This window comes from Abramis brama, assembly GCF_963993115.1.
Source record: "Abramis brama genome assembly, chromosome: 17".
Classification (NCBI taxonomy): Eukaryota; Metazoa; Chordata; class Actinopteri; order Cypriniformes; family Leuciscidae; genus Abramis; species Abramis brama.
Genome location: NC_139979.1, coordinates 31,061,692 through 31,086,758, shown reverse-complemented (window position 1 = coordinate 31,086,758; position 25,067 = coordinate 31,061,692). Strand labels below are relative to the sequence as shown.

The 25,067-nt window shown below is 37.6% G+C and overlaps 1 protein-coding gene across 1 annotated transcript in view; it reads left to right on the top strand.

The window, feature by feature from the left end:
* Positions 1-23,782, top strand: part of ibtk (inhibitor of Bruton agammaglobulinemia tyrosine kinase) — a 38,406-nt gene extending 14,624 nt beyond the window's left edge. Inside the window, exons 10-28 of the mRNA XM_084090108.1 lie at positions 917-1,094; positions 1,173-1,323; positions 3,686-4,306; positions 5,407-5,493; positions 5,583-5,665; positions 6,795-6,832; positions 6,914-7,010; positions 7,103-7,204; positions 8,704-8,821; positions 9,913-9,973; positions 10,051-10,175; positions 10,260-10,396; positions 12,332-12,471; positions 13,298-13,413; positions 13,489-13,584; positions 15,983-16,132; positions 18,781-18,975; positions 22,040-22,166; positions 22,925-23,782. Coding sequence (XP_083946234.1) covers positions 917-1,094; positions 1,173-1,323; positions 3,686-4,306; positions 5,407-5,493; positions 5,583-5,665; positions 6,795-6,832; positions 6,914-7,010; positions 7,103-7,204; positions 8,704-8,821; positions 9,913-9,973; positions 10,051-10,175; positions 10,260-10,396; positions 12,332-12,471; positions 13,298-13,413; positions 13,489-13,584; positions 15,983-16,132; positions 18,781-18,975; positions 22,040-22,166; positions 22,925-23,050 — 2,748 coding nt within the window. The 3' untranslated portion in view covers positions 23,051-23,782. The remainder of the gene's footprint in view (positions 1-916; positions 1,095-1,172; positions 1,324-3,685; positions 4,307-5,406; positions 5,494-5,582; positions 5,666-6,794; positions 6,833-6,913; positions 7,011-7,102; positions 7,205-8,703; positions 8,822-9,912; positions 9,974-10,050; positions 10,176-10,259; positions 10,397-12,331; positions 12,472-13,297; positions 13,414-13,488; positions 13,585-15,982; positions 16,133-18,780; positions 18,976-22,039; positions 22,167-22,924) is intronic.
* Positions 23,783-25,067: the final 1,285 nt, after the last annotated feature.

Sequence of the window (25,067 nt, the reverse complement as noted above, 5' to 3'; positions counted from 1 at the left end):
AAAAGCTTAATCTTATGCCGCCAGTTAGCATGTATGCGTAATTGTCTGGTTATATGCCAGAGTTTTATGCTTTTATATCTTTACAGCTTGTCACTCCATGAGTTTATTTAATGGTGTATCCCTCTAAAGATGTGGCTTGTTTCTTTGAGGAGAGATGCATTGCTGCTTTTCTGAGTAGTCTGATTTAAGATTATGTAGGGCCCTTTGATTTCCGTGATGCTGAAAACATGGACTGAATCGCATACTCCAGTCATTAAAAAAAATGACTAGAATGTCATGGAATTTGGTCAATTTTGGATGAATAAATAAAAAGTAGGACTGTACACTTAATCAAATTGCGATATGGAATGGTGCAGGGGTTCCCAATTCCAGTCCTTGTGCCTCCTCGTTCTGCACAGTTTGTAAGCAGAGATTGACTTATTATTAGGAGATGAGAGGGTCTGTGTCTTCTTACCATTGGAAAAAGCCTCAGCCTATCATATAACGGCAGTGATGTCAGTGGCATTCAGAGTTTTATGACAGTCAGTCACAGTTTTTACGTTACACACAGTTTCCTGTGGATTAGCGCATTCATCTTCTGAATAAATGTCCCGGAAAACCTTTTTGATTATTACAATTTTATTAAACCATTAAAACTGAGAAAAAAATGTAAATGGAAAATGTAATGGTTGAACTTTTATGAAATTGTTGTTAAAACTGTATGTTTTATGATTTAAGATGGGGGGGGGAAGAGGGAGAATCCAGAAAAATGAGAAATTTTGAGAAAAAGTAAAACCGATTTCATAAAGCCCTAGATATTTTCTTGGACTCATTTGACTTGAGCCAGTAAGGTGCCTTTCAACCACTTTATCAATGTCTTTAACAACCATTTAGCTGGTATTGTATTCATTCAGTTTATTCTCTGATGTTCTTGCAGGTGTTTTGCTGGCGCTCCACGGGCACGTCAGTGAGGCAGTGTCGCTGGGCTTATGGACGACAGGTCTTCATGTCAGACATCGCCCTGAGTAAGAACAGCATGATGTTTGTTACTCAGGATGGAGAGGGCTTCAGTGGACAGTGGCTGGGACAGTACAAGAAAGCTGTAGACAAAAAAGGTACTGGGACCATCAGTTTAACTAAATGTGTTATAAATAAAATAGAATTTTTAAACTAGATCTGCTCTGTTGTGTCAGATAACATGGAGGTGTCCGGCCACTCAGACGGAGGGGTTGTTTATGAACGAATCCGTCTGGAGAAGCTTCATTACGTCCACAGAGCCGTCAGCATCACCATGGATTCTAACGGACGAAACTTCGGAGTATTGCAAGCCGATCCCAAAACCAGGTGCGTTTAATTATGACTAAGGCCACAGATGTGTATGACTAAAGACATGTTTGGAATTTTTGAGTTTTTTGATGTCAGTAAATGGTTCCAGATCCTTCTGATCATCAAAGCTGTTTATCGTACAAAGGTAAACAAAATGTCCTTAAAACCAAATTTACAGTTTTTCAAGACAAACAACACCAGAAGTATAAAACATTACACCAGTATCAGCCATGTTACCAATAGACCGATAAATCTTTGCCTAAACACTGTATGGTTTTATTGGACACAAACTTTTACTGCCTTATATCAGCAACAAAAGATATGAGAGGCATTCTCTCCTCCCTTTTAAAAGTTGATAAACCTGTTTATTATGTTATCTTAACTTTGTGGTAATTCTATGGTTAGTTAAAGGTAGGGTAGGGAATTTTTTTTTGTTATTCTGGTTGAAACTGATTGAAACGCATCCTGATAGCAATCAAATAATACAAGTGTTCTACATATTTAAAAAAAATGCCAGAGGTGGAAAGTAACTAATTACAAATACTTTCATTACCGTACTTGAGTACATTTTTATTTTTTTAATTTTATTTCTTGAGTATAATTAAATTGTGGTACTTTTACTTGAGTTGAATAAAAATATTTAAGTATTTAACTTTGCTACATTTATTTTTCACCAAAAGTACAAAGTACTTTGACAAAGATGCCTAAGGAGCAACTGGACTATTTTATTATTTGACGGGCACTTTTCAAACTACAGCGGTGGAGCCCTGAGCTTCAGCCAATAACAGACGGGTCTGATGCGCTTCAGCCAATAACAAACAGGTCTGATGAGCTTCAGCCAATAACAGACAGGTCTGACTTGGGTGCAAAAACAATCAAAACTTCCAGACATTTAATCACTGGTGCTCGTGTTTTGAATCTGTATCGCTAACATTTCAATATTTTAGTTAATGTAAGTGAGCTATGCTCATTATTGATATTATCAGAGCTCTGAGCAGCTGAAGTAAATAGAAACCTGGACACATTCAGGGATGCAGTTATTGCATGGACGAAGCAAGAACAATGTAAGTGTCTAAAATGCATGCACACAGTTCAGTTTAATGTAAAGCTTGACCTCTTTAACAATGCATTTACACTAAATGTGCAAAGCAAACTTTGTATGGAGCTGAAATAACCTCAACATTAGCAACAGCAGTGAAATTAGATCGCATGATTTATCTGTCAATTAGACGCATGTGAAAGTGTAGTTAGTTACTATAGCAACAGTGGGCTCCCGGCACATTTTCAGTAGCAAGAAAAAATGAGCAGTTTTTTTTTTTGTCAGTGATGTTTGAAATAACTTCTGTGGTCCCATGTTGCTGCTTAACACAGAGCGAGACAGAAAATATATTATTTTATAAAATTCTATACTGTGATACAGGCAATTAATGTTGTATTATAGATATACATCATTCTTATGAATATACCCGAGATGGCTTGAAGAACACAGACTAACACAGATATAACATGGAAATCAGATATTGCTATGTACCATGAATAACATGCAGATAGAGACATTTTGACTGTTGAAACATGGAAGACAATAAACGCATGATTGCTGTCTAAGGGATTTCCTGGAATGTCATAAGTTAAATACTTCTATGAATCTCACTTGTGGATGTTCTGCACGAGGGCACCCTCCGGCTTCCAGTATGAATGAAACAGAAATTACATGAGAATGTTTAGCTCTCCATATTGCTAACATCGCCTCATTTTGGTTAAAATAGAAAAATAATACCAAAGTACTTTGTAACGTAATAAGTTGAGTAGTTTTTCAGTGACAATGACTCAAATAAGAGTAAATAATTAAGTAGAGTTGCTTGTAAAGAGGTACAGTAAACGCTGCACAAAAAAAAAAAAGAAAAACAGTATTTATGTCTACACCACTGTAAGAATGCAAACTGGATGGAACCAAATTTGTTCTGAACCGATCCCAATCTTAATCATGTCTTGTTATACATTCACCTAGGGCTGCACGAATAGGGGAAATTCTACATTAGAATTCAATCAAGCCATGTAATAAATAAAAATAATATAATCATTTATTTTACATTACAAATGTAAATTTGCAATACTAATATTTATCTTAATATCTCCACTTTTAAACATTAAACCATCATTTTGATGGAAACCGCAGAGAGCCCTGCAGATGGAGATGGCGTCGGATCATGATCTGCTCACGTGTAAATGAACACTTCACTCTTAAACATGCAGTGCTTATATTTATTTAATTAAATCACACCCTTTGTGATTTAATAACCGCACTAAGCCATATTGTGATATTGCTTTTGTTTAGTTTAATCATGCAGCCCTACATTCACTTTTCTTCTCCCTTCTTCAGCTTGTATGAAGTTCCCACCACTTCTGGGTCCACATTCTCCCAGCACTTCCAGCGCCTCCTGTCCGAAGCCGATGAGACCGACAGCATCCATGACGTGACCCTGCAGGCTGGCGATCGCACCTTTGCAGCGCACAAATACATTTTGTCCATGCGCTCGGACTTCTTCCGGAAAATTCTCCTCCCCGAGGGCTGTAAAGAGGGAGAGGGAGATGGAGAGGTGAAGAAAGGGGAAGATGCAGTGGGCTGTGATCTGCTGGTTCTGGAGAAGGTTCCTCCTGAGATGCTGGAGCAAGCGCTTCACTTCATCTACACAGACTCCTGTGAGATGCTGGTGCATGGGACCCGGCCCATCATGCCCCGCTCCAGCCCGAGCTCTGATCCCGAACCACAGCAGCAGCTCATCCACAGTCTCCAGGCTTTGGGTCTGGAGAACCGTTCTGCTCTGGAGGTGTACCGCTCTCTGCCTGCGAAGACTTGTGAGGAAGCTGACAAGCCCAAGGGTAAAAGCACTAAGTCTGGGAAAAAAGCCAAGAACGGAAATATTGGTCAACCAGGACAAAACCCTGTGAAGATGCTGCAGGGAGTCGCCAAAAAACTGGGCTTGGGGAGTCTCTCCGCACGGTGAGACACTTTTTGTTGCGTATTTTTAGCGTAAAGGTCACCTACAATGTCAATCAAGGTGTCTTGCTCCAAAAATAGTCTTTTTTTTACTTTAACAGGGCAGATAGTCAGCCTATATGCAATCTATATGAAGGATTCATGCCATGCTGCCTTTTAAATTGGTCAAAACAAGGTATCTTAAGTGGAAGCAAGGTATCTTAGTGCTTTTACATCAAATTATTTTAATGCGTTAAGAATTTTGAATTAATCGCATGCGTTAACGTTAACGGATGCGATTAATTCAAATTCTTAACGCATTAAAATAATTTGATGCAAAAACATTAATGAAGCATGTGAAATTGAAACAGCCTTCATAAAACGGTGGGCAAAGTGTAGAGTATGATTAACTGTATGACAAATTACCTTTGTCTTTAAATTAAGTGTAATCAAATTGGCTGTGTAAGTCATTTTAACTTAAATTATATTAAAACTGACAGTAAAATCAAGTTGAGTTCCATATAACTTAAAAAAGAAAGTTGAAATTACTTAAATAAATAATTTTTGAGTTATAGATGTTGCCATGAATTACTGATCATACAATTTTTTACAGTGCATGAAACAATATAATTTCTCTTCCTTTTTATATCAAGTTTGTCAGTATACACATTTTATGAATTAATGTTTAGAATTTTAACTATACACATTGAGAAAATGTTTGTACTTACTCCTGCAATATGGTTAAAAACAGAGATAAACACACCATAATCAAGTTTAGGCTTTTAAAGTATCCACTAATTGATATTTGCTTCCATTTTCAAATTCAACTGCACAAATCACTATTACAAATATTACAACCTTGTGTCGTAAAGATAACATTGTGGATAGGACCATTAGAAACTGACAAATCATAATTAACGTTTCATTTTGACAAGCGTATAATATGCACCTCTAAAGGGGGAGGGTACGTCATTACACACACACACACACACACACGTTTTCACGCACATTCAGGATAATGTTTTGTTGATTCGTCATGTGTATGTTTGTTATATATATATATATAAATGAGGGGTTATTATTGGCTGTTGCTGTAATCAATAAGTAATTTTATGTCTGACTAGGCTTGACGGAGTGAAGTTTGAAAATGGGAAGATCAGTGTGGCGCAGAAGAAGACGGGCAACAAGCTACGACTCAACCAGAAAAAATGGTGTGTGTTGTTCCTTTGAGAAACATCAGTTGATGTCATACACTCTCTGACTGGCTGTGAATACAGATCTTCTCATTGTGTGTCCTCAGCTTGTATCTCTGTGATGTCACACTGCGCTCTGAAGATGGGAAAGAGTTTCCCTGTCACAAATGTGTTTTGTGCGCTCGGCTGGGTGAGATCAAATGTTTTATTTCACACTTGTGTCCACTGCCGTAGACTTAATTTTCATTTGAGTCAGATTTAATATGGTATGTGAATCATTTTGAATAAAGCTGTGAGTGTTGGAAGGTGAAGAAGTCTATTACATTGTGTACCTGATTACTAACTATTTTGCTGATGAAGCATTGAAAATATGTCTTTAAATATTTTTTTTCATTGGACAGGAAAATCATAAACTTAGCTCAGTATATGTCTGACCTACACAGCCTCATTTTCATTTTTGTCAAATAAATACGCTACCGTTTAAAAGTTTGGAAATTAATACTTCAGCAAGGATGCATTAAATTGATCATTTATAACATTTATAATGTTACAAAATAATTCTATTTCAAATAATCATTGCTATTCATCAAAGAATCTTGAGAAGAAATCACGGTTTCCACAAAAATATGAAGCAGCACAACTGTTTTCAACACTGACAATAATAATCAGAAATGTTTCTTAAGCAGCAAATCATCATATTAGAATGATTTCTGAAGGATCATGTGACACTGAAGACTGGAGTAATGGAAAAAAATACATTTTACAATATTCACATAAAAAAAACAGCTATTTTAAGTTATAATAGTTTACAATTTTGCTGTATTTTTTATTAAATAAATGCAGCCTTGGTGAGCAGAAGAGACTTCTTTTAAAAACATTTAAAAAACTTACCAATCCCAAGCTTTTGAATGGTAGTGTATATCTGTTTACTCTGACTCTGACAGTGATTTTAGTCTTTCATAGACACTTCACCCCAAGCTTCTGTCATCATTAACACAGGTTTAATGATTCATGTGGAAGCAAAGAGATTTTAAGCTGATAGTGGAGAGGAACTGGAACAGTTAGACTAGAAAACAGAAAACTCACCATTTTTTTGTGAGAAATAGACTGGAATTTAAGTTCCTTGCTGAAGATCCTTAATTTTATGGTTGAAAGTCCTCATTCGCTTTCATTCAGCAGCTTAGACAAAGTTATACAAATGATACAAGTTTATACACATTTTAAATGACACAAGCCTAACTAAATGCTTAATTTTCAGGTGAACTATTCCTGTTCTGTGGTTATCATATTTTAATAAAGATGCACTATTTAATTTTCAGAGTACTTCAACAGTATGTTGGGCAGCCCCTGGATAGAGGTACGATTGAACAACATGAAGCATCTTAGTCTCTCTGAACTGGAGCTGTTTTTTTAACGTAATCTCTTCTGCCCTCTTCAGGCCACCAGCTGCACTGCGCTCGAAATGCCCACCACCTCTGATGTCCTGCAGGTTATCCTGGAGTACATCTACACAGACGAGTCTCCCACTGTCAGAGGTTTCAGCCCAGATGTTGTGCTTTTCTGTCATATCCTGCTGTTTCTTCCTCTCTCCTGTGTAACCCATGTCTCGTCTCTCTGTGTATCTCAGAGTCTGTGAATGTGGAGTTCGTGTGTAACGTGCTTGTGGTGGCCGATCAGCTGTTGGTCACTCGGCTGAAGGAGATCTGCGAGGTCGCCATCACTGAGAACTGTAAGTCTCTCTTTCAGTGTTGGGGAAAGTTGTTCATGTTCAGATATTTTGTTCTAAATTTAAAAGTAATGCATTACTGTTGTAGCCATTTAAGTACATTTATTTGGTTTCATATTTTCCTTACAATTTTATGATATTTGTTTGTTTTGTTTTAATTTAATCTGTTAATTAAGAAAGAAAATATCGAAAATGGGATGCGTCATAAAGGGCGTGGAAATGGATTGAATACAATATGTCGGGAGATATGGAGTGGCTCGGAGACGAATTTTAACCACTTCATAATTTAGTTTGAAGTTTTTTCGTTTTGTATAATTTGTACCTTAAAGGGGTGGTTGATTATGATTTCACTTTTCTAACTTTAGTTAGTGTAATATTGCTGTTTGAGCATAAACAACATCTTCAAAGTTACAACGTTCAACGTTCAAAGCAAAGGGAGAAATTTTATTTTAAAGAAATTCCTTTTTAAGGACTACAACAAACGGCTGGTTGGGATTACACGACATTCCTCCTGGGTTAGTGACATCACCAACCCTAAAATTTACATAAACCCCACCCCCTGAACACGATTTATAGATTATCAAGACAGAATATGCTAATCAGTGACTAGAAGATAACTACACATCAGCAACATAAATTCACCAACTAACCGTACAGAAATGTCCTGATGCTTCTACATGTTGTCACTTTTTCTTGAGTCTCTCCATCATTGTCTGAATCCGGTTTGAACATAAAAGTTGTTGAAATTTTCAGTGCATGTCTGTGTGAATGCAAGCTGTTGAAGCTCCGCCCCCTGTGCCGGGAGCAGCAGCTCATTTGCATTTAAAGGAACCGACACAAAACGGTGCGTTTTTGCTCACCCTCAAAAAGTGACCATTTTAACATGCTATATAAAAATATCTGTGGGGTATTTTGAGCTAAAACTTCACATACACACTCTGGGCACATCAGAGACTTATTTTACATCTTGTGAAAAGGGCATTATACCATCCCTTTAATTTCAATAGATGTTTTGTTAATCAATTATCTGGATTTAAATATATAAGAAGAAAACAAACAACGCTTGGTGGAATGAAGTGCGTAGCAAAACACAAGCCCACTAACATGCTTTACTAGTTACTTGAAAAAAGTAATCAATTACTTTTTTCAAGTAACTAGTAGAGCATGAGAGTGGGCTTGTGTTATGTAAATAAAAATTTCCATGACTAAAATACAAGACCGTAGATGGAGAGAAAACAAAGTTCTGGGAAAGTTAGAGATGAAACTTCCAAGAACGACTGCCCCTTTAATTTTGAATTGCATGGAAATTAACTATAACTATTAAGCTTTTATCTTTCACTTGACTTGATTTTTGTTATTATTAAATCGCATATAATATGGTCTAAAATTCTTGCAGTGCAAATAGACACTGAAATGAGATTCTTTCGTCCGGTAAGCTTCTTCATTCCTGGACACGTCCTGTAAATATCGAGTGTAATCTCTGAGTGTTGTATTGTGTGCAGTGACGCTGAAGAACGCAGCAGAGTTGCTGGAGTTCGCCACCGTGTTCAACGCTGATCAGCTCAAGCTCTCCTGCCTGCAGTTCATCGTCCTCAACATGGCGGCAATGCTGGAGTCCAAGTAAGAACGAGAATCTTAAACCCCCAGAGATCCTTTACTACGGTGACTGGCAGGGTTTAGATTTATCGTTGTCATGACATAACTTGTGGGAGTGTGAGAATATTTTTCATGGCCACAAGATTACATTTTGTCGAGGTAATGACATCCTTATCGTAAGTGAACTGAACTTCGAGCGATATGGAGACGAGTTTGTTGTGGATCAGTGGTGATGGCTGTCGTGTCGATGAGGCCTTCACAGGGCTGATGAGGCTGGCACTTCAGGAATGTGTCATGGATGGGTCCAGGTGCAGGTCCTTCATCTGATCTGGATACGGCCCGGATCCGGCTGACTTCAGTAAACCTCGGAATAAACAGAAAGACTAACATTAGCGTAGATGCTATTCTTCTTATGATGTAACGAGTACATCGGGTGTTATAGGAAGTGTTCCCGGTTCTGGCTGACCTAATCTATGCACCATAATAATCATTTAATTGATTTGAATAATAGAAATGTATAATGTTCTATATGAATGCCAGGCAAAAGAGATGTGTTTTTAGTCTAGATTTAAACTGACGGAGTGTTTCTGATTCCCGGACAATGTTAGGAAGACTGTTCCAAAGTTTAGGTGCTAAATAGGAGAAGGATCTCCCGCCTGCAGTTGATTTTGATATTCTAGGTATTATCAACTGGCCAGAATTTTGAGATCGCAATAGACGTGAAGGACTATAATGCGTTAAGAGCTCGCTCAAGTACTGCGGAGCTAAACCATTTAGTGCTTTTTAAGTAATTAGCAAGATTTTTAAATGTATACAATGTTTAAAAGGGAGCCAATGCAGTGTTGACAGAACCGGGCTAATATGGTCATACTTCCTGGTTCTGGTAAGAACTCGAGCTGCTGCATTTTGGACCAGCTGTAGTTTGTTAATTAAGCGTGCAGGGCAACCACCCATAATAGCATTACAATAATCTAGCCTTGAGGTCATGAACGCATGAAGTAACTGTTCCGCATTTTTTTGCAAGAATGCGGTTTTACAGATGCTAGAGACATGGCTTTCTAATGACAGATTGGTATCAAAGATGTTGTTCATGTGTCTGTCTCTCCTTCTGTCAGATCGCTGGATATCCTGAGCGATGACGTCCTCCGGGATCTAACATCTGCGTACAGGAGGATGGTAAGTTTTAAATCATCGTTCTTATCAGGTTCATTAAAGTTTTGCTCAGAGATCCTGACAGCGAACTCCTCCATCAGATCCCCGCCATGCAGAGACGCCTCATTACACCATACGCCGACGCTCCTGATCTCAGCGCCTATGAGGACGGAGACTGGGACTCTGCTGTGGACTGTAAGAGCGGCTCTGAAGCGGATCACTCCAGGTGTGAAATCTGCCCTGCTGAAACACTGTAATCTGGATATGAAGGACTGTCCGTCTGTAAGAGTTCTCACTGTGTTTAACTTAGTGATATCCTGCTGAAGAAGGCCAAAATGAGGGCTAAGAGGAAACCTCGGCGCCGCTCTGACAGCTTTGGCGGATACAACCTGTCTGATGTCATCCAGAGCTCTCCTACTGAAGTCACACACAGCCCGCACACTACAGGTCAGTCAAGTCAGCTTCATTTATACAGCGCTTTTAACAATATAGATTGTTTCAAAGCAGCTTTACAGTGATAATAGTAAATTAAAGTAACAGAGCTTATTTTGGCTTTACAGCAGCTCTAGAATAAAGTTGTTGTCCAGCTAAAGTTAGTTTTGATTGATTGATTCACTTCCGTTGCAAAGATCATTAGTTATTAACTTAGGGGCCGCTAACACGACACCATTCTAACAGAAAACCCTTAATTTGCTCCGACCTGCTCGTAGGGCTGTAACAATATATCGTGTCACAATATTTCGCAATACAAATATGCAACAATGCGTATCGTGGATAGTGACAATATGTGTATTGTGTGTAGTTCACCCATAATGAAAATTACTGTGTGAGAAAAAAAATAAATTTACAGAGTTTTAGTGTCAGTACTACATTAAACTATCATGTGCAATGTTGAATATACACTGTAATGTATAATAATGCCATGGGAGAATATCTGTGGGTCCTGATAATGCCAAATCTCTTATGTTACCAGTAAAAAGTGGCCTACATTATTGTAAATATACATTTTTAGCATTTTAAAGGGTTAGTTCACCCAAAAATTCAAATTCTGTCAGTAATTACTCACCCTCATTTTGTTCCAACCCCGTAAGACTTTCGTTCATCTTCGAAACACAATCTCCATAGGCTTCTGTGTTATTGAAACTTGCCGGCCCAGAAAGTTAGTAAAGACAATGTTTAAAATAGTCCAAGTAACTACAGTGGCTCAACCATAAGTTTATCAAACGACAAGAATACTTTTTGTGCACAAAAACAAACAAAAATAACGACTTTATTCCACTATTCTCGTTGCTTAATCAAAAATATCTTAATTTGTGTTCCGAAGATGAACGAAAGTCTACAGGGGTTGGAACAACATGAGGGAGAGTAATTACTGACAGAATTTACATTTTGTGAACTAACCCTTTAATCAACAGTGCATTTTTTTGTTAACCTTTTACCATATGTCTTGAGGTATCGCAATAATATCATATCGTGAGTTCAGTATCTCAATATGTATCAAATCGTGACATGAGGGTATTGTTACACCCCGACTAATTAGTTGTGTTTGCTAAGGCAAGCATCATTTTTACTATTGCTTATACTTAGGAATAGGGAGTTATTCAGATCCCTCTGTGGGCTCTTTTGAGGTCAGTGTGCAACCACCCCAAAATACCCTCGCAACAGATAAATACCACTCACACTTTCTTCCGAAAACGAATATTGATCATCTAAATGAGTGGTTCTCAACCAGGAGCCTCAGCAAACGTCTATATGAGTTGCAGGATTAATTACAATTATTTAAATTAAAGGAATAGTTCACTAAAAATTGAAATACTGTCATCATTTACTCGCCCTCAAGTTGTTTCAAACCTGTACGAGTTTCTTTCTTCTGCTGATCACAAAAAAATGATATTTTGAAGAATGTCGGTAGCCAGACAGTTGATGGACCCCATTGACTTCCATAGTAGGAAATCAATGGGGTCCATCAGCTGTTTGTTGATTCTTCAAAATGTCTTTTGTGTACAGCAGAAGATATTCAGTATACAATATTCAGTTGTTGACTTCTTTAGAGTCACAAAAATAATTGTGAATTTAGTATTTTGACACGTTTCTGTTGATAAAAATGTTTGAAAACAAGCAGCTTTATCATAATTACAGCAGAACATACAGAGGAAATGTTATAGTTTACATCAGGGGCCTCTGAATATAATGTTGAACAATCGAGGCCTTTAAGACAAAAAGGTTGAGAACCACTGATCTAAATGGCGCCCTGCACACTGAAGATCATGTGACCACAAAGCAAATGTAAATGATTCAGTAATTTCTATCACTTCAGTAGTTTTCCTGAATACAGATGCTCTTAGTTTGGACTGGATCTGGTTGACTGTTGTGTTTCCCCAGGTTTGTGTCGTTCGGTGAAGGCCAGTTCAGTGGAGTCTCTGCAAGAGCTCATCACGTCTGACTCGGAGGGCAGTTATATGGAGGTCGGCAGCCCTCGAGACCTGCCGTCCCCCATCTTCCAGGACAGGCCTGATACACAGGTAATAGCACAACACTTTACCATCAACTCACAATGCTCCATAGTATAGACACGTTTCATTCTTTAATATAAAAAAAACTAAATGTTGTTTTCAGTTTCACTAATATCAATAATATTATTTATAGGGTAATATTTAACCCAAGATGATTTCCAAAGTGTATAATTATTTTTGGTGTAATATAATGTTTATAAATTAAGATATTATTTTTAGTGTAATATATACTGTACTCTATACACTTATATACAGTTTAACAATACCATTAGTCAAATTTAAAGATGTACTACTACATTCTGATTCTGATCATGTCCTTTTAAAGCTTTTTTTGTTTTGTTATTTATATTCACTATAGTTCAACATTTTGTGGTTGGAAGTCATTTATACTGCATTTTTTTGATCAAAAATACAGTAGAATTGTGAGTAATATTGTGAAATATTATTACAGTTTAAAAGAACTGTTTTCTTTGTGAATATATTGTAAAATTTAATTTATTCCTTTGAATCAAAGTTGAATTTTTAGCATCATTACTCCAGTCTTCAGTGTCACATGAGCCTTCAGAAATCATTCTAATATGATGATTTGATGATCAATTATTATCAATGTTGAAAACAGTTTTTTTCAGGATTCTTTGATACACAGAAACATTCTAACATTGCTGTCGGACATCTTTTGTAATAAAATAGCTGTGAAAGTACCAAAATTTAAGTCATTTTTCTCTGAACATTTTCCCTCCCGCGAGAGCTCTCATATATCATTAGGCTGAGTAAATGATGGCAGAACTTTCATCGTTGTGTGAACTCTCCATTTAAGAAAAATTGTCTTTTGTAGGAGGAGAGACGTGGACCAGTGGGAGTAAAGACACCTCCTGGCAACCCTGTTTTAAAAAATGGCCCCATTCCCACTAAGTCTTCCACCCCTGAACCCATCCCGACAGTCAAAGCAAGGTGATTTAAATCTCTGTCACCGCAAGCAGTTGATCTTCTTCATTGGTGTCGCTGTAATTCTGAATGTATGTTCAGTCTCTCCAGACCAGCTCCTGTCCTGGACCTCAGGGCCATCATGGAGATGGAGGCCAACTCACTGACCCTGGGTGCCACAGCCAAAGGTCCCAGCTCGTAAGTCATGGTAGTTCACAGAACACAGTTAACCCTCTGAGGTCTGAGCTGTTTTCTGGGCCCTGGAGGTGTTCTGACATGCTCTGACATTTCTGGTTATTTCTGTTACTTGTGACATTTTCATGGCTAAAGTCTAATTACACTGTATTCAGCACAAACTCTGCTACAATAATATATCAGCAGCATGTATGTAAAAGTTTGTAGTTTTGAGATAATGACATTTATGCGTGGTTTTTGAAAATACAAAAAAAAATTCTCACTGAAATAAGGCCATGAAACCCATACTGATTATTTCTTCACAAGACTTTTGAAAATTGTATGACGTAGCCTAGAATATTTGCTGCAAAACTATGTGAAAATCACCCTGACTGCTCATTCAGATAAGACAATATATTGATTTAAAAATTTTACGACGTGTTTTGTGTGAAAAAGCCTTATGCGAGAGCTCATTAATATGTAAGCTTTTCTCACCTGAGAAAGACAAAGAACCTCCCCTAACGGCCCTATTAGGAGCTATCAGGCCCCTATCATTCTGAGCAACCTTGCACAATACTGTAAATGAGGAGATTTAAAAAATAATGGCTTTTAAATTGTTTGGATTTATTTACAACACAACATAATCCAAAGATACACAACAAATGCCAAAAAAGCACTTCAAAGACAGAGACCTTTGTGCCATTCCTAAAAACATTGTACATACCTTTCATTTCCAAGATTTTCACTTTACCATGTTCACGTACTGAGACTCATGTGAATGTTGAAGTCCTCAGTGGCATCTGGGACCTGAAAAAAAAAAAAGTGAACATACTGATATCAAGAGAAAGGCCTGCACGATTTTGGAAATAAATATTAGATTTTTCTGGTTAAAATTGCTTTTTAAAATTCCTTTTTAAAATTCACAGAATACACACACACACACACGTTTCCAACGATATATAATATAATGAACACCAGGTTTGTTGTGCCTTGTAGGCATAAGGTATATGCGCAGTGCGGATAAAATAATAATAACAATAAATAACCTATAGCAGCCTATAAATCTTCCAAAAGAAGCTAGAGAAAAATATATTGATTATCATGTTACTTCAAATGTTTCCATCCGTTATGATGATATGAAATGAGATAATAATAAAAACATGAAGCCGTTTGGTGCGTTTTGCTTTCATCCAAAATATGATACATTCAAACGCGATCGCTTGCAAAATATGATACATTCAAACGCGATCGCTTGCAAAATATGATACATTCAAACGCGATCACTCTCAAATATAAAACATTATGGTTACCATAAACATATCTATGTTTGAGCAGATATCCACAAACACAGTAAACACGGGTCTAAATATTATAATATTCCCCATATATCTAGCAACAGTTCAGCTGCAACGTGACATTTATGCAACAATAACAAACTAGGCTATGTAAGAATTTCTTACCTTATCTTTCTTGTCTTCAAATCGCGTTCTTCTTCTTCTGAGGTAGCCTAAATCCAATGTAAGCTCAGGCACGTCTTTCAAACTCGACGAAAAGTGAAGTGAAGTGTTTTGTTGTTGAGGTAACGAGCGCGTTCGCGTTCCATGTGGAGATTTGCATGTGAATATCTTTTGCGCGAGTAGGCGTGGCCAAATTAACTGTAATGAGCAAGCGTTTGAGAAGCTGGACATCTTGTTGGTTTTATACAAATTACTTAAACAGAGAATATTTGTTTTCGTTTTGAATCCGATCATTTAAAAGTACACACTTAAATGTTTATAAAGGTATATGGCTCATAAATGTGTGACAAGTATTCGCTGAGTTTTGTTTCAGTTTATAGACGTGCTCAAGAAAAAAAAGTTCACCGCGACGGAGAGGCAGAAAGCACACCCTGTTTATTTTCTTTATTTTACAAAAGCACAATGTTTTGATTTGATTGTAAGTGGACACATACAAAAGGAGAAATATCACAGATTCTTTTTTTATATTTCTTTTTTCTGTATGACCATAAATGATGGAGTAATTTAAGTTTATAGTGCTACAATGTGGGGAAAATCCGGCAAAACGCGTCGGCGCGTTTGTCGACCTCAGAGGGTTAAAGGAATAATTCCCTTAAAATGAAATCTCTGTCATCATTTACACACCCTCAAGTTGTTTCAAACCTGTTTGAATTTCTTTCTTCTGCTGAACCCAAAAGAAGATAGTTGACTATTGACTTCCATAGTAGGAAAAAAAAATACCATGGAAGTCAATGGGGTCCATCAACTCTTTGGTTACCGACATAATTCAAAATGTATTCTTTTGTGTTCAGCAGAAGAAAGAAATTAATAAATGTTTGGAACAACTTGAGGGTGAGTAAATGATGACAGAATTTTCATTTTTAAGTGAACTATTCATTATAGTGTCTTTTTTTTTAAAATGCCAGATCGAGCAGCAGTAAAGCCACGGTCACTCCCAGTAAGATGTCTCAGAAGCAGAGGAAGATGATGGCTCTGGCCTCCAGAGAGGGAAGCACGGAGAGCATGTCTGCGAAATCACCACCATCTGTTCCTCCAGTGAAACCTGTGAAGACCTGGTGAGAGCCTGATCACTTTCTGCTTTCCTTATTCCATTATGCCTGAGAAATGGGTATACGGTAGGGTGACAGTACGGCCTCTTTGGGATTTCTAAATTTGGCTTGGCTTTCCTATTGACATGCTCTCTACAGTCCTCATACATAATATGCCAAGTGAAGATACCTTTATTTATACAGCACTTTATACAATACAGATTGTTTCATAGCAGCCTCACAATAATAAACAGGAAAATAACAGATTCAGTGATGCAAACTTCATCAAATATGAGACACATTCAAATTACAGTGAGGAAAATAAGTATTTGAACACCCTGCTATTTTGCAAGTTCTCCCACTTGGAAATCATGGAGGGGTCTGAAATTGTCATCGTAGGTGCATGTCCACTGTGAGAGACATAATCTAAAAAAAAAAATCCAGAAATCACAATATATGATTTTTTAACAATTTCTTTGTATGATACAGCTGCAAATAAGTATTTGAACACCTGTCTATCAGCTAGAATTCTGACCCTCAAAGACCTGTAAGTCTGCCTTTAAAATGTCCACCTCCACTCCATTTATTATCCTAAATTAGATGCACCTGTTTGAGGTCGTTAGCTGCATAAAGACACCTGTCCACCCCATACAATCAGTAAGAATCCAACTACTAACATGGCCAAGACCAAAGAGCTGTCCAAAGACACTAGAGACAAAATTGTACACCTCCACAAGGCTGGAAAGGGCTACGGGGAAATTGCCAAGCAGCTTGGTGAAAAAAGGTCCACTGTTGGAGCAATCATTAGAAAATGGAAAGGTTCCCCTGCTTAAACCAGCACATGTCAAGGCCCGTCTTAAGTTTGCCAATGACCATTTGGATGATCCAGAGGAGTCATGGGAGAAAGTCATGTGGTCAGATGAGACCAAAATAGAACTTTTTGGTCATAATTCCACTAAACGTGTTTGGAGGAAGAAGAATGATGAGTACCATCCCAAGAACACCATCCCTACTGTGAAGCATGGGGGTGGTAGCATCATGCTTTGGGGGTGTTTTTCTGCACATGGGACAGGGCGACTGCACTGTATTAAGGAGAGGAGGACCGGGGCCATGTATTGCGAGATTTTGGGGAACAACCTCCTTCCCTCAGTTAGAGCATTGAAGATGGGTCGAGGCTGGGTCTTCCAACATGACAATGACCCGAAGCACACAGCCAGGATGACCAAGGAGTGGCTCTGTAAGAAGCATATCAAGGTTCTGGCGTGGCCTAGCCAGTCTCCAGACCTAAACCCAATAGAGAATCTTTGGAGGGAGCTCAAACTCTGTGTTTCTCAGCGACAGCCCAGAAACCTGACTGATCTAGAGAAGATCTGTGTGGAGGAGTGGGCCAAAATCCCTCCTGCAGTGTGTGCAAACCTGGTGAAAAACTACAGGAAACATTTGACCTCTGTAATTGCAAACAAAGGCTACTGTACCAAATATTAACATTGATTTTCTCAGGTGTTCAAATACTTATTTGCAGCTGTATCATACAAATAAATAGTTAAAAAATCATACATTGTGATTTCTGGATATTTTTTTTTAGATTATGTCTCTCACAGTGGACATGCACCTACGATGACAATTTCAGACCCTTCCATGATTTCTAAGTGGGAGAACTTGCAAAATAGCAGGGTGTTCAAATACTTATTTTCCTCACTGTATGCTGTAAGTCAATGTTGCAAAATTCATCAATAATGAAACAAATTTGATTCCGCTATTAGCAGCTCTTCATAAGGCAATAGTGTCAGTCAATTGAAGTATTGGTGGAGTTGAATTAATAATATTAGTGAATAATTGAGTGTCTTCTAAACGCTGTACACGTGTTTGGATCTAAACCTTGGAGCCACCAAACAAGCGGACCGAGACGCTGAAAAGATGGGTCTCAGTCCTAACGAACTCTGGTGCGGTTCGACTGAAATATGAACGCAAAACGGACGGACATGATGTCATAAACATGTGACTCTATAAAGGACACAATGCTCAGCTGTTTTTTCTCGTCATAGTCTCGATGTTGCCCGTCAGAGTTCAGTACAGGCATCAGAACCGCGTCTCCTCACAGCAGATCTGGGTTTGTGTGACGGAGGGATTCCTGACGCTATTTTGACTCCTTTACACATTTTATAAGCTCTGCACGAGTTCTCAGCTGGTCAAAATAACATCATATGTAGCCATGCACACACAGTGAGCGCATTTATCCCAGAACACAGTATTGTCCTGTCACGAAATATATGTAATATAAGCCGACCAGGTTGTGAATGTATCCCTATGCCTTTAGGTTCGGTGATAAAGTACCAATGTGAACGCTAAGCGGACCAGGCCTAAATGTTTTAGTTTTGGTCTGGACCAAGCGAACCGAACTACAAGTTTGTGAACAACCTTAGTAAACTAATAAATCTGATACTAATACATTTTAACATTGTAACATGTTGTATAAAGAGCATATTTATACCTAGATCACTGATACCTAATGCATTATATAGTGTCTAAAACTATTGCTAACAATTTTATCTGTTTTTTTATCATTATCATTTAGCCATTAACTTTGTGTCATTTGTAAACAGTGATTGTCTAATGATGTTTGTCCTACCGTTGTTTGTCAGTTCCTCGCTCACCTTGCATCATTGTGTTGTCAGGTCGACAGCAGTTCAGTCCCCGCCCTCTTCCTGTTCCTTCCGGGATCTTTTAGTGGAGGAGGAACAGCGTGGAAAACCCTCTCCAGTTTCCCCAGTGAAGGCCAGCAGTCCAGTGGCCACTGCAGGACCGCCCATGTGTGCCAAAAGAGTGACCTTTAAATGTGCCGAGAGCAGCGACCCGGATAAACCCGCGGGGTGAGGAACATCTCATTCAGTGCACAATATCCATTCACTAAATGATGGATGCGTATGGCACACTAAACTGGAAACAGGTTCGCAAAGTCAGAAGTCCAATGATGCTTTCACACCCACAGTTTGGTTTGAAACATGGCATGTTTCGCATGAAAAATTGTTAAAGTGAAAGTTGAGTTCAGATGCACTGATGATGTGTTGGTGCACATGGTGTTATTGTAGTGGTATTTACCCACCCCTAAACGTCACCATAAACCGTTATTGATCGCTTGACATGCTTTACCTTCTGGCTAGGCACACAAGATTAGTCCACACCAGACTCCTTAAACCATTTCTTAATGGACATCGATTTTAGCACAAGGATATTGATCATCTGGAATAGAAACGCCACAATTCTCCAAGCACAAAAATAGTTCACAAAAGTGCTTTCTGGGATTGCTTTCTCTGTGAAGCTTGTGTGTGAGATTAGGTGTTATTCTGATTCTTGTTCAGTTGTATGTTCCGCTAGATGGCGCTGTAATGCTTCTTCATAACGAGGCCTGTGAGTGATCGGTCATGTGACTGAGATGCTGTAGTCAGTGAGGACTGAAGCCACATGTTACAGTACATCTATTGACATTTACTGGTGTGTTCTGTAGGTGTGATTCTAGGCTGATACTGTTTAATTTTCTTTGTGCTGTTTTCTCAAAGAAGTAATGGGATGTTCTTGTTCTTGGGTTAGTAAGATTTTTTTCCCCCACGATTTCAACCGATAGAGAATGTGTTGAAATATTCATCTGGAAATTATTTAAATGGAAACCAGAGTGACCATATCTTGGCACTAGTTGCTTTGTCGCGGTGGTGTCTGGTTAGTACACTGTGTTTATTATGCAAACCCAGTGTCGTCTGAAGTTCAGACTGTTATTTAACCCTCCTAATGCATTAAAAAAACAGTATATACCTTCAGCTTGGAGCCGGTGGACCGAAAGCTTATAAAAGTCATAACTTAATATTTTCAAAACCATGTTTAAAACCATCTAAATCAGTAACTTATCATTAATGAGTGAATGCATAATGTTTTAAATGCATAAAATGTTTTTTCCATGCTATTACTCAATTACCCCCTTTTATTAATAAAAGAAATTGAGAAATTCTTTTTAATTTCATATTTTTCAAGAATGACAGCAAAAACCAGTGTGATGCAAAACAAGTTATCAATATTTATGAGATATTGTATTTGAATATATCGTTAGATGACATTTATAAGAGCATGTGATTGACTCCATTGACTTCAATGAATTTAATTAAATTCATATGAAACTTATAATTCATGACCGCTAAAAACAGTCTAAATTTATGAAACCTACATATTCTTTTTCTAACAAAACAACATCAATACAACATCAATATTACTCTGAAATGTACTCTCAAACTGAATATTCATTTTATTATTTCAACATTAAGACATTATTTGATGTATTTATTTTTCAGAATTATTGTGTACGATGTGCGTGTCAGTGTAAAAACGCTAAATGTATTTTACAGAAGTAATTTGAGACAAATCTAATGTTAAAAAAACCCAGCATGATTTCATGTGTAAAGACACAGTTCACTTTCGAGTCAAAACGGACCTGAAAGCAAAAGGTGGAAAAGGTGGAAAAAAATAATAATAAAGAAAAGAAAAAAAGTGTATTTTGACAGTCTTAACACACTTAAAAAAATCTTTGTACCAAAAACAATGGATTTTTAAAAAGATTTGATGTACGGACCCGAATGCAACAGGACGATCGTCTATATGTGGTGCACGAGAGATGCTTATCTGTGGTGTTTTCTGGGACGCTCTGCTCTCCAGGACGTCCAGTGTGACGTGTCCTCCTTCATCATGTGTCAGCACTGATCTGACCTGAGCCTGGGTCCGGCGTCTCTCGGTCACATCAGCTGCCCGCTGGGTCTGTGTTTATGAGTCCAGCGCTCGAGCAGAGCTCTGAATATTTATCAGCAGCCCGTCTGTGATTGTAATCTGTATTGATAAGGGCACACTTTGTCACAAACACACTCATCCCTGGGGCTCGACGTCACCTGTGTTTACGAGCACGATGAGAAGGCAGGCTGAAATCAGTGTGTGTCGCTGCCCTCGGGTGGAAAGCGGTTCTTTTACCTTTGGTGTTTTTGTGTTGTGTACAGTGTTGGGTGAGTTACAGATGTAAATAATTACAAGTACATCTTCAACGGTGACATTACTGTACCAATTACTCTCTGAAAAGAAATGCATTACTTATTACTAGTGCTGTCAAATAAATTAATCGCATTTAACATAAAAGTCAGTCAAATCAAACATTGTTCTGTAGACATCGTGGAAGAATGTAAATGAGCAAAAATGTAAAAATAATGAGCATTAAATATTCTATAGTAAATTTAAAAATAATAAGTGTTGTGTGTAACTCATTACTAATTACTTTCCCCTTGAAAAAGTAATGTAAGGGATTACTCTTCATTTTTCTGTGATTTAATTAGTTACTTCTGATGTAATTGAATTTAATACTGGATAGACTAGAACATCTCTATATAAAACAGTAGTGGATTTAACATAAACATTTTACATCTAATCATCTAATATTAAAATGTATGTTCTTAATGTAACCATCTCCCGTTAAAAGCTAGGGAATAATATATGCAACTTTATTTATTTGAAAGAATTAAAAGAGCAGTTTCATGTCTATCCTTGTATTGTTCAACTGCTTGAGCTTGATGTGGGATTTAGGAAGTAAATGGGGCTTTCAAATCGATTAATCGGGATTAAACGCATGTATCATAAAAATGTTTATGTAATATGTGTGCGTACATATGTGTGTATATATATACAGTGTGTGTGCGCAATAAAACTGTCAGAGTCGTTGTTGTGATGATCCTGTTTTCTGTCGTTTGCTGGATCATTAAGAAACAGTGGAAATAGAAGCAGGTTAAATTCCTCACAATTCACACGCCTGAGTTAATTGAAGCATTCGAAGCAACTTCATTATTCCGCTTCGGAGGAAGTTACTCAGCATTGAACCTTGTTCTCTCTTGTGTTTTTTCTTCTTCCCATCAGCCCTTGGGTGCTGAGAGCAGCCGGAAGCCCTCCGTCCACCTCTACGTTTGCCTCCATTGTGGAGGAGGAGAGAAAACAGGAGGCGGCACTGATCCGCAGCCGCGAGAAGCCGCTAGCACTCATACAGGTCACGAGATTCGGCATTATGTGCATGTTTAAAAAAAAATGAGTGTACTCATGTACTGCGTGAGATTAAACTGGGAAGGGTCATAGCACTTGCATATTGTTGTCCTCCTGAATGAATAAATGTAAATGCATGTGACTTAAAAACAGGAACTTTAACCTGGCAATGACATTAGTTAGTTCAGGTTGTCAAATGGTATAACTGCAAGGAAACAGCGTGATATAAATGGTTAAAAAACCAAGCTACTTCAGACATTTTCTACTTTTGAATGATAATGATTAAGATATGTACACTCGTGTACTATAAAGGAAATATGTATGTTTAGCTTTACACCGCTTGGTGTTGTATTTAAATCTCAACTTTGGATAAAATTGTTATAAAATTGTAAAACTATGAAAAAGACACTGTTGAGTGACAGTAAAGACTACATTGTTGCAAAAATATATCTATTTCAAATAAATGCTGTTCTTTTGAACTTTCTGAAGAGTCCTGAGAAAAATGTATCTCGTTTTTCTACATAAATATGAAGCTGCACAACTGTTTTCAACATTGATAATAATAATAATAAATGTTTGTTGAGCAGCAAATCATCATATTAGAATGATTTCTGAAGGATCATGTGACACTGAAGACTGGAGTAATGATGCTGAAAATTCAGCTTCTAAGAACTTTGCAGATGTGTAATACACTAGATTTTTAATCTGAATAAAAAATATTTTTGTCATTTACCCTTCAATTCCGTTCTTCTCATTTTACTGTAGATTGAAGAACGAGCCATTCAGGACCTGTTACTCCATTACAAGGCCGTTAATAACCCAGAGGAGCTGATCTTGGTGGAAAGAGCTCCACAAGGTCCAATCGCCACCCCCACCTGGAACAAACGCTGATACTAGCACAGCGTTACCGTAACACCCATCACATCACATCACATCACATCACGCTTAAGTTTCAGGCAGTGTTAAGCTGCATCTCAAGCCGTGTCCTGCTTTCCAATGCACACTTGTTCTCTTAGACTGCTTGCTTTTTCTTTCTGTCCACTTTTTTCATTCATTTAGCTGTTTTCTCTTGAGAAAAGACTGGAACGTGAAGTGTAATCTATTGTTCTCAGCTCCGAAGAGTCGCCGCATGTGCCAAAGGATGTTTGTATCTCCTCTTCTTTCTTGATGATCCTGTGGTGCAGTGATCTACATCTCACAGGTGTGTGTGTGTGTGTCTTATGGAGGCTAGGCACACACACATAAAACTCACCCATTGTGACAAGATGAAGAAAATCCAATCAGCCGTGAAAAGCAATAAAGACTTTATTAGGCTGCTCACGAGGTCTGTTTGAAGCCGCTGGTTTAAAAGAAACTTGTGCACGACGAAAGGAGCTGAGATTTACAAATATGCATTTTATATTTTGCTTCCTCGTGCAATCCACATTAATAACATTCTCATTTGGGGCTGGGTGTAATTATACTTTATTATGTTTAAGTCATTATCACAATATGATTGGCACTATAGTTTAAAAAAAAAAAAAGATTATTGTTCTTTCTTTGAATACCTCTTAGTCATGTTTGCTTAATGTTAAGAGAAGATATTTGCAGTGGCATGCAATAAAGAGGTGAATGTGAGCATCAGCGATTGTTGTTTTGTCTTCATGCATCTCTAAAGGGAAAGTTCACCCACATGTTGTGGTCTGTGAAAGTCTCCAGATCTCCATTGGTACTGTAGGTCAAACAGATTGTTACATTTTGCAACAATTACATATTACATACAATGTTACATATCCTAACAATTGTTACATATTAATCTAGGATTGGAGCTTAACATGAAAATATTCACCGTCATTCTAGCATAACTTCTGCACTGTGGCTTGGTCAAGGCTAAGACCATATAATATTATTTAGTACCTCTGGGTTTTTTTATTATTTATTTTATGCTCTGGTTCAGACAATCAAGTTCGCCAAACCCTTAACCTAAAAATTGCTATGAGCAATTTTTGGCCTTGATGCATTGACTTCCTTTTCTTTTCTTTAGGGGTCCATGAAACCAAGATGCTGAACCCTATTGTATTTACTGTTTTGCCAATTATTCTTTTTCGGCTCTAAAAGTTCATATATATCCAATATTGTTTATCCCTGGGACATTTTTTCCAAAAACATACTTTTTCTAAATCTTCCAAGGCCATTGGTTCAATTTGCACCAAACTTGGTACGTATCATCCCAATATCCTCAAGACAAAAAGTTACAAGAATTCTGATCCAATAATGCGTTGTGAAGACATATTAAATGGTATATTATAATGGTCTGACATCTTTGATTTTGACTACTCGACCTGAATCTGCTCAATGCAATGTCCAAACTTGATGAAACTTGATACACATTGACAAGGTGTATCAGTATCTGCCAATAGGGGGCACTACAACTGAAAACCTGTCATAACTTAATTTAATGAAATAATAATAATTGTGAACAATAATGAAATTTGATGTGTATTTTAATTTATTGAAAGGATAGCCCCTTGAGATGTAACACCACATTTTCGAGGGGGTCGCAATAACACATACAAACTACAATACAAAATACAACACATTTAAAGCAAACAAACAAATAGCAAAAAAAATAATAATAAAAAATCACTTAAACAGACAAACTCCCCTATTCTCCCAGCTACAGTCTCCAACTGTATTAGACAAACAGGAGCATGTACACACAAGAGGACATACATTTTAGTGCAAACATGAAAATCTAAATGTACCTGCACCCTGAGAGAGGGCAGAAATAAAAATAAAGAAATAAATAAAATGAACAAGATGATAAGCGTTGGTATAAAAGCCTTGATTTAAAAACATGAGCAGGTTGTTTTCAGATGAGAAAATAGATTAGTCCTATTCGGACGGAAAGATGTAATTGATCTGAGAC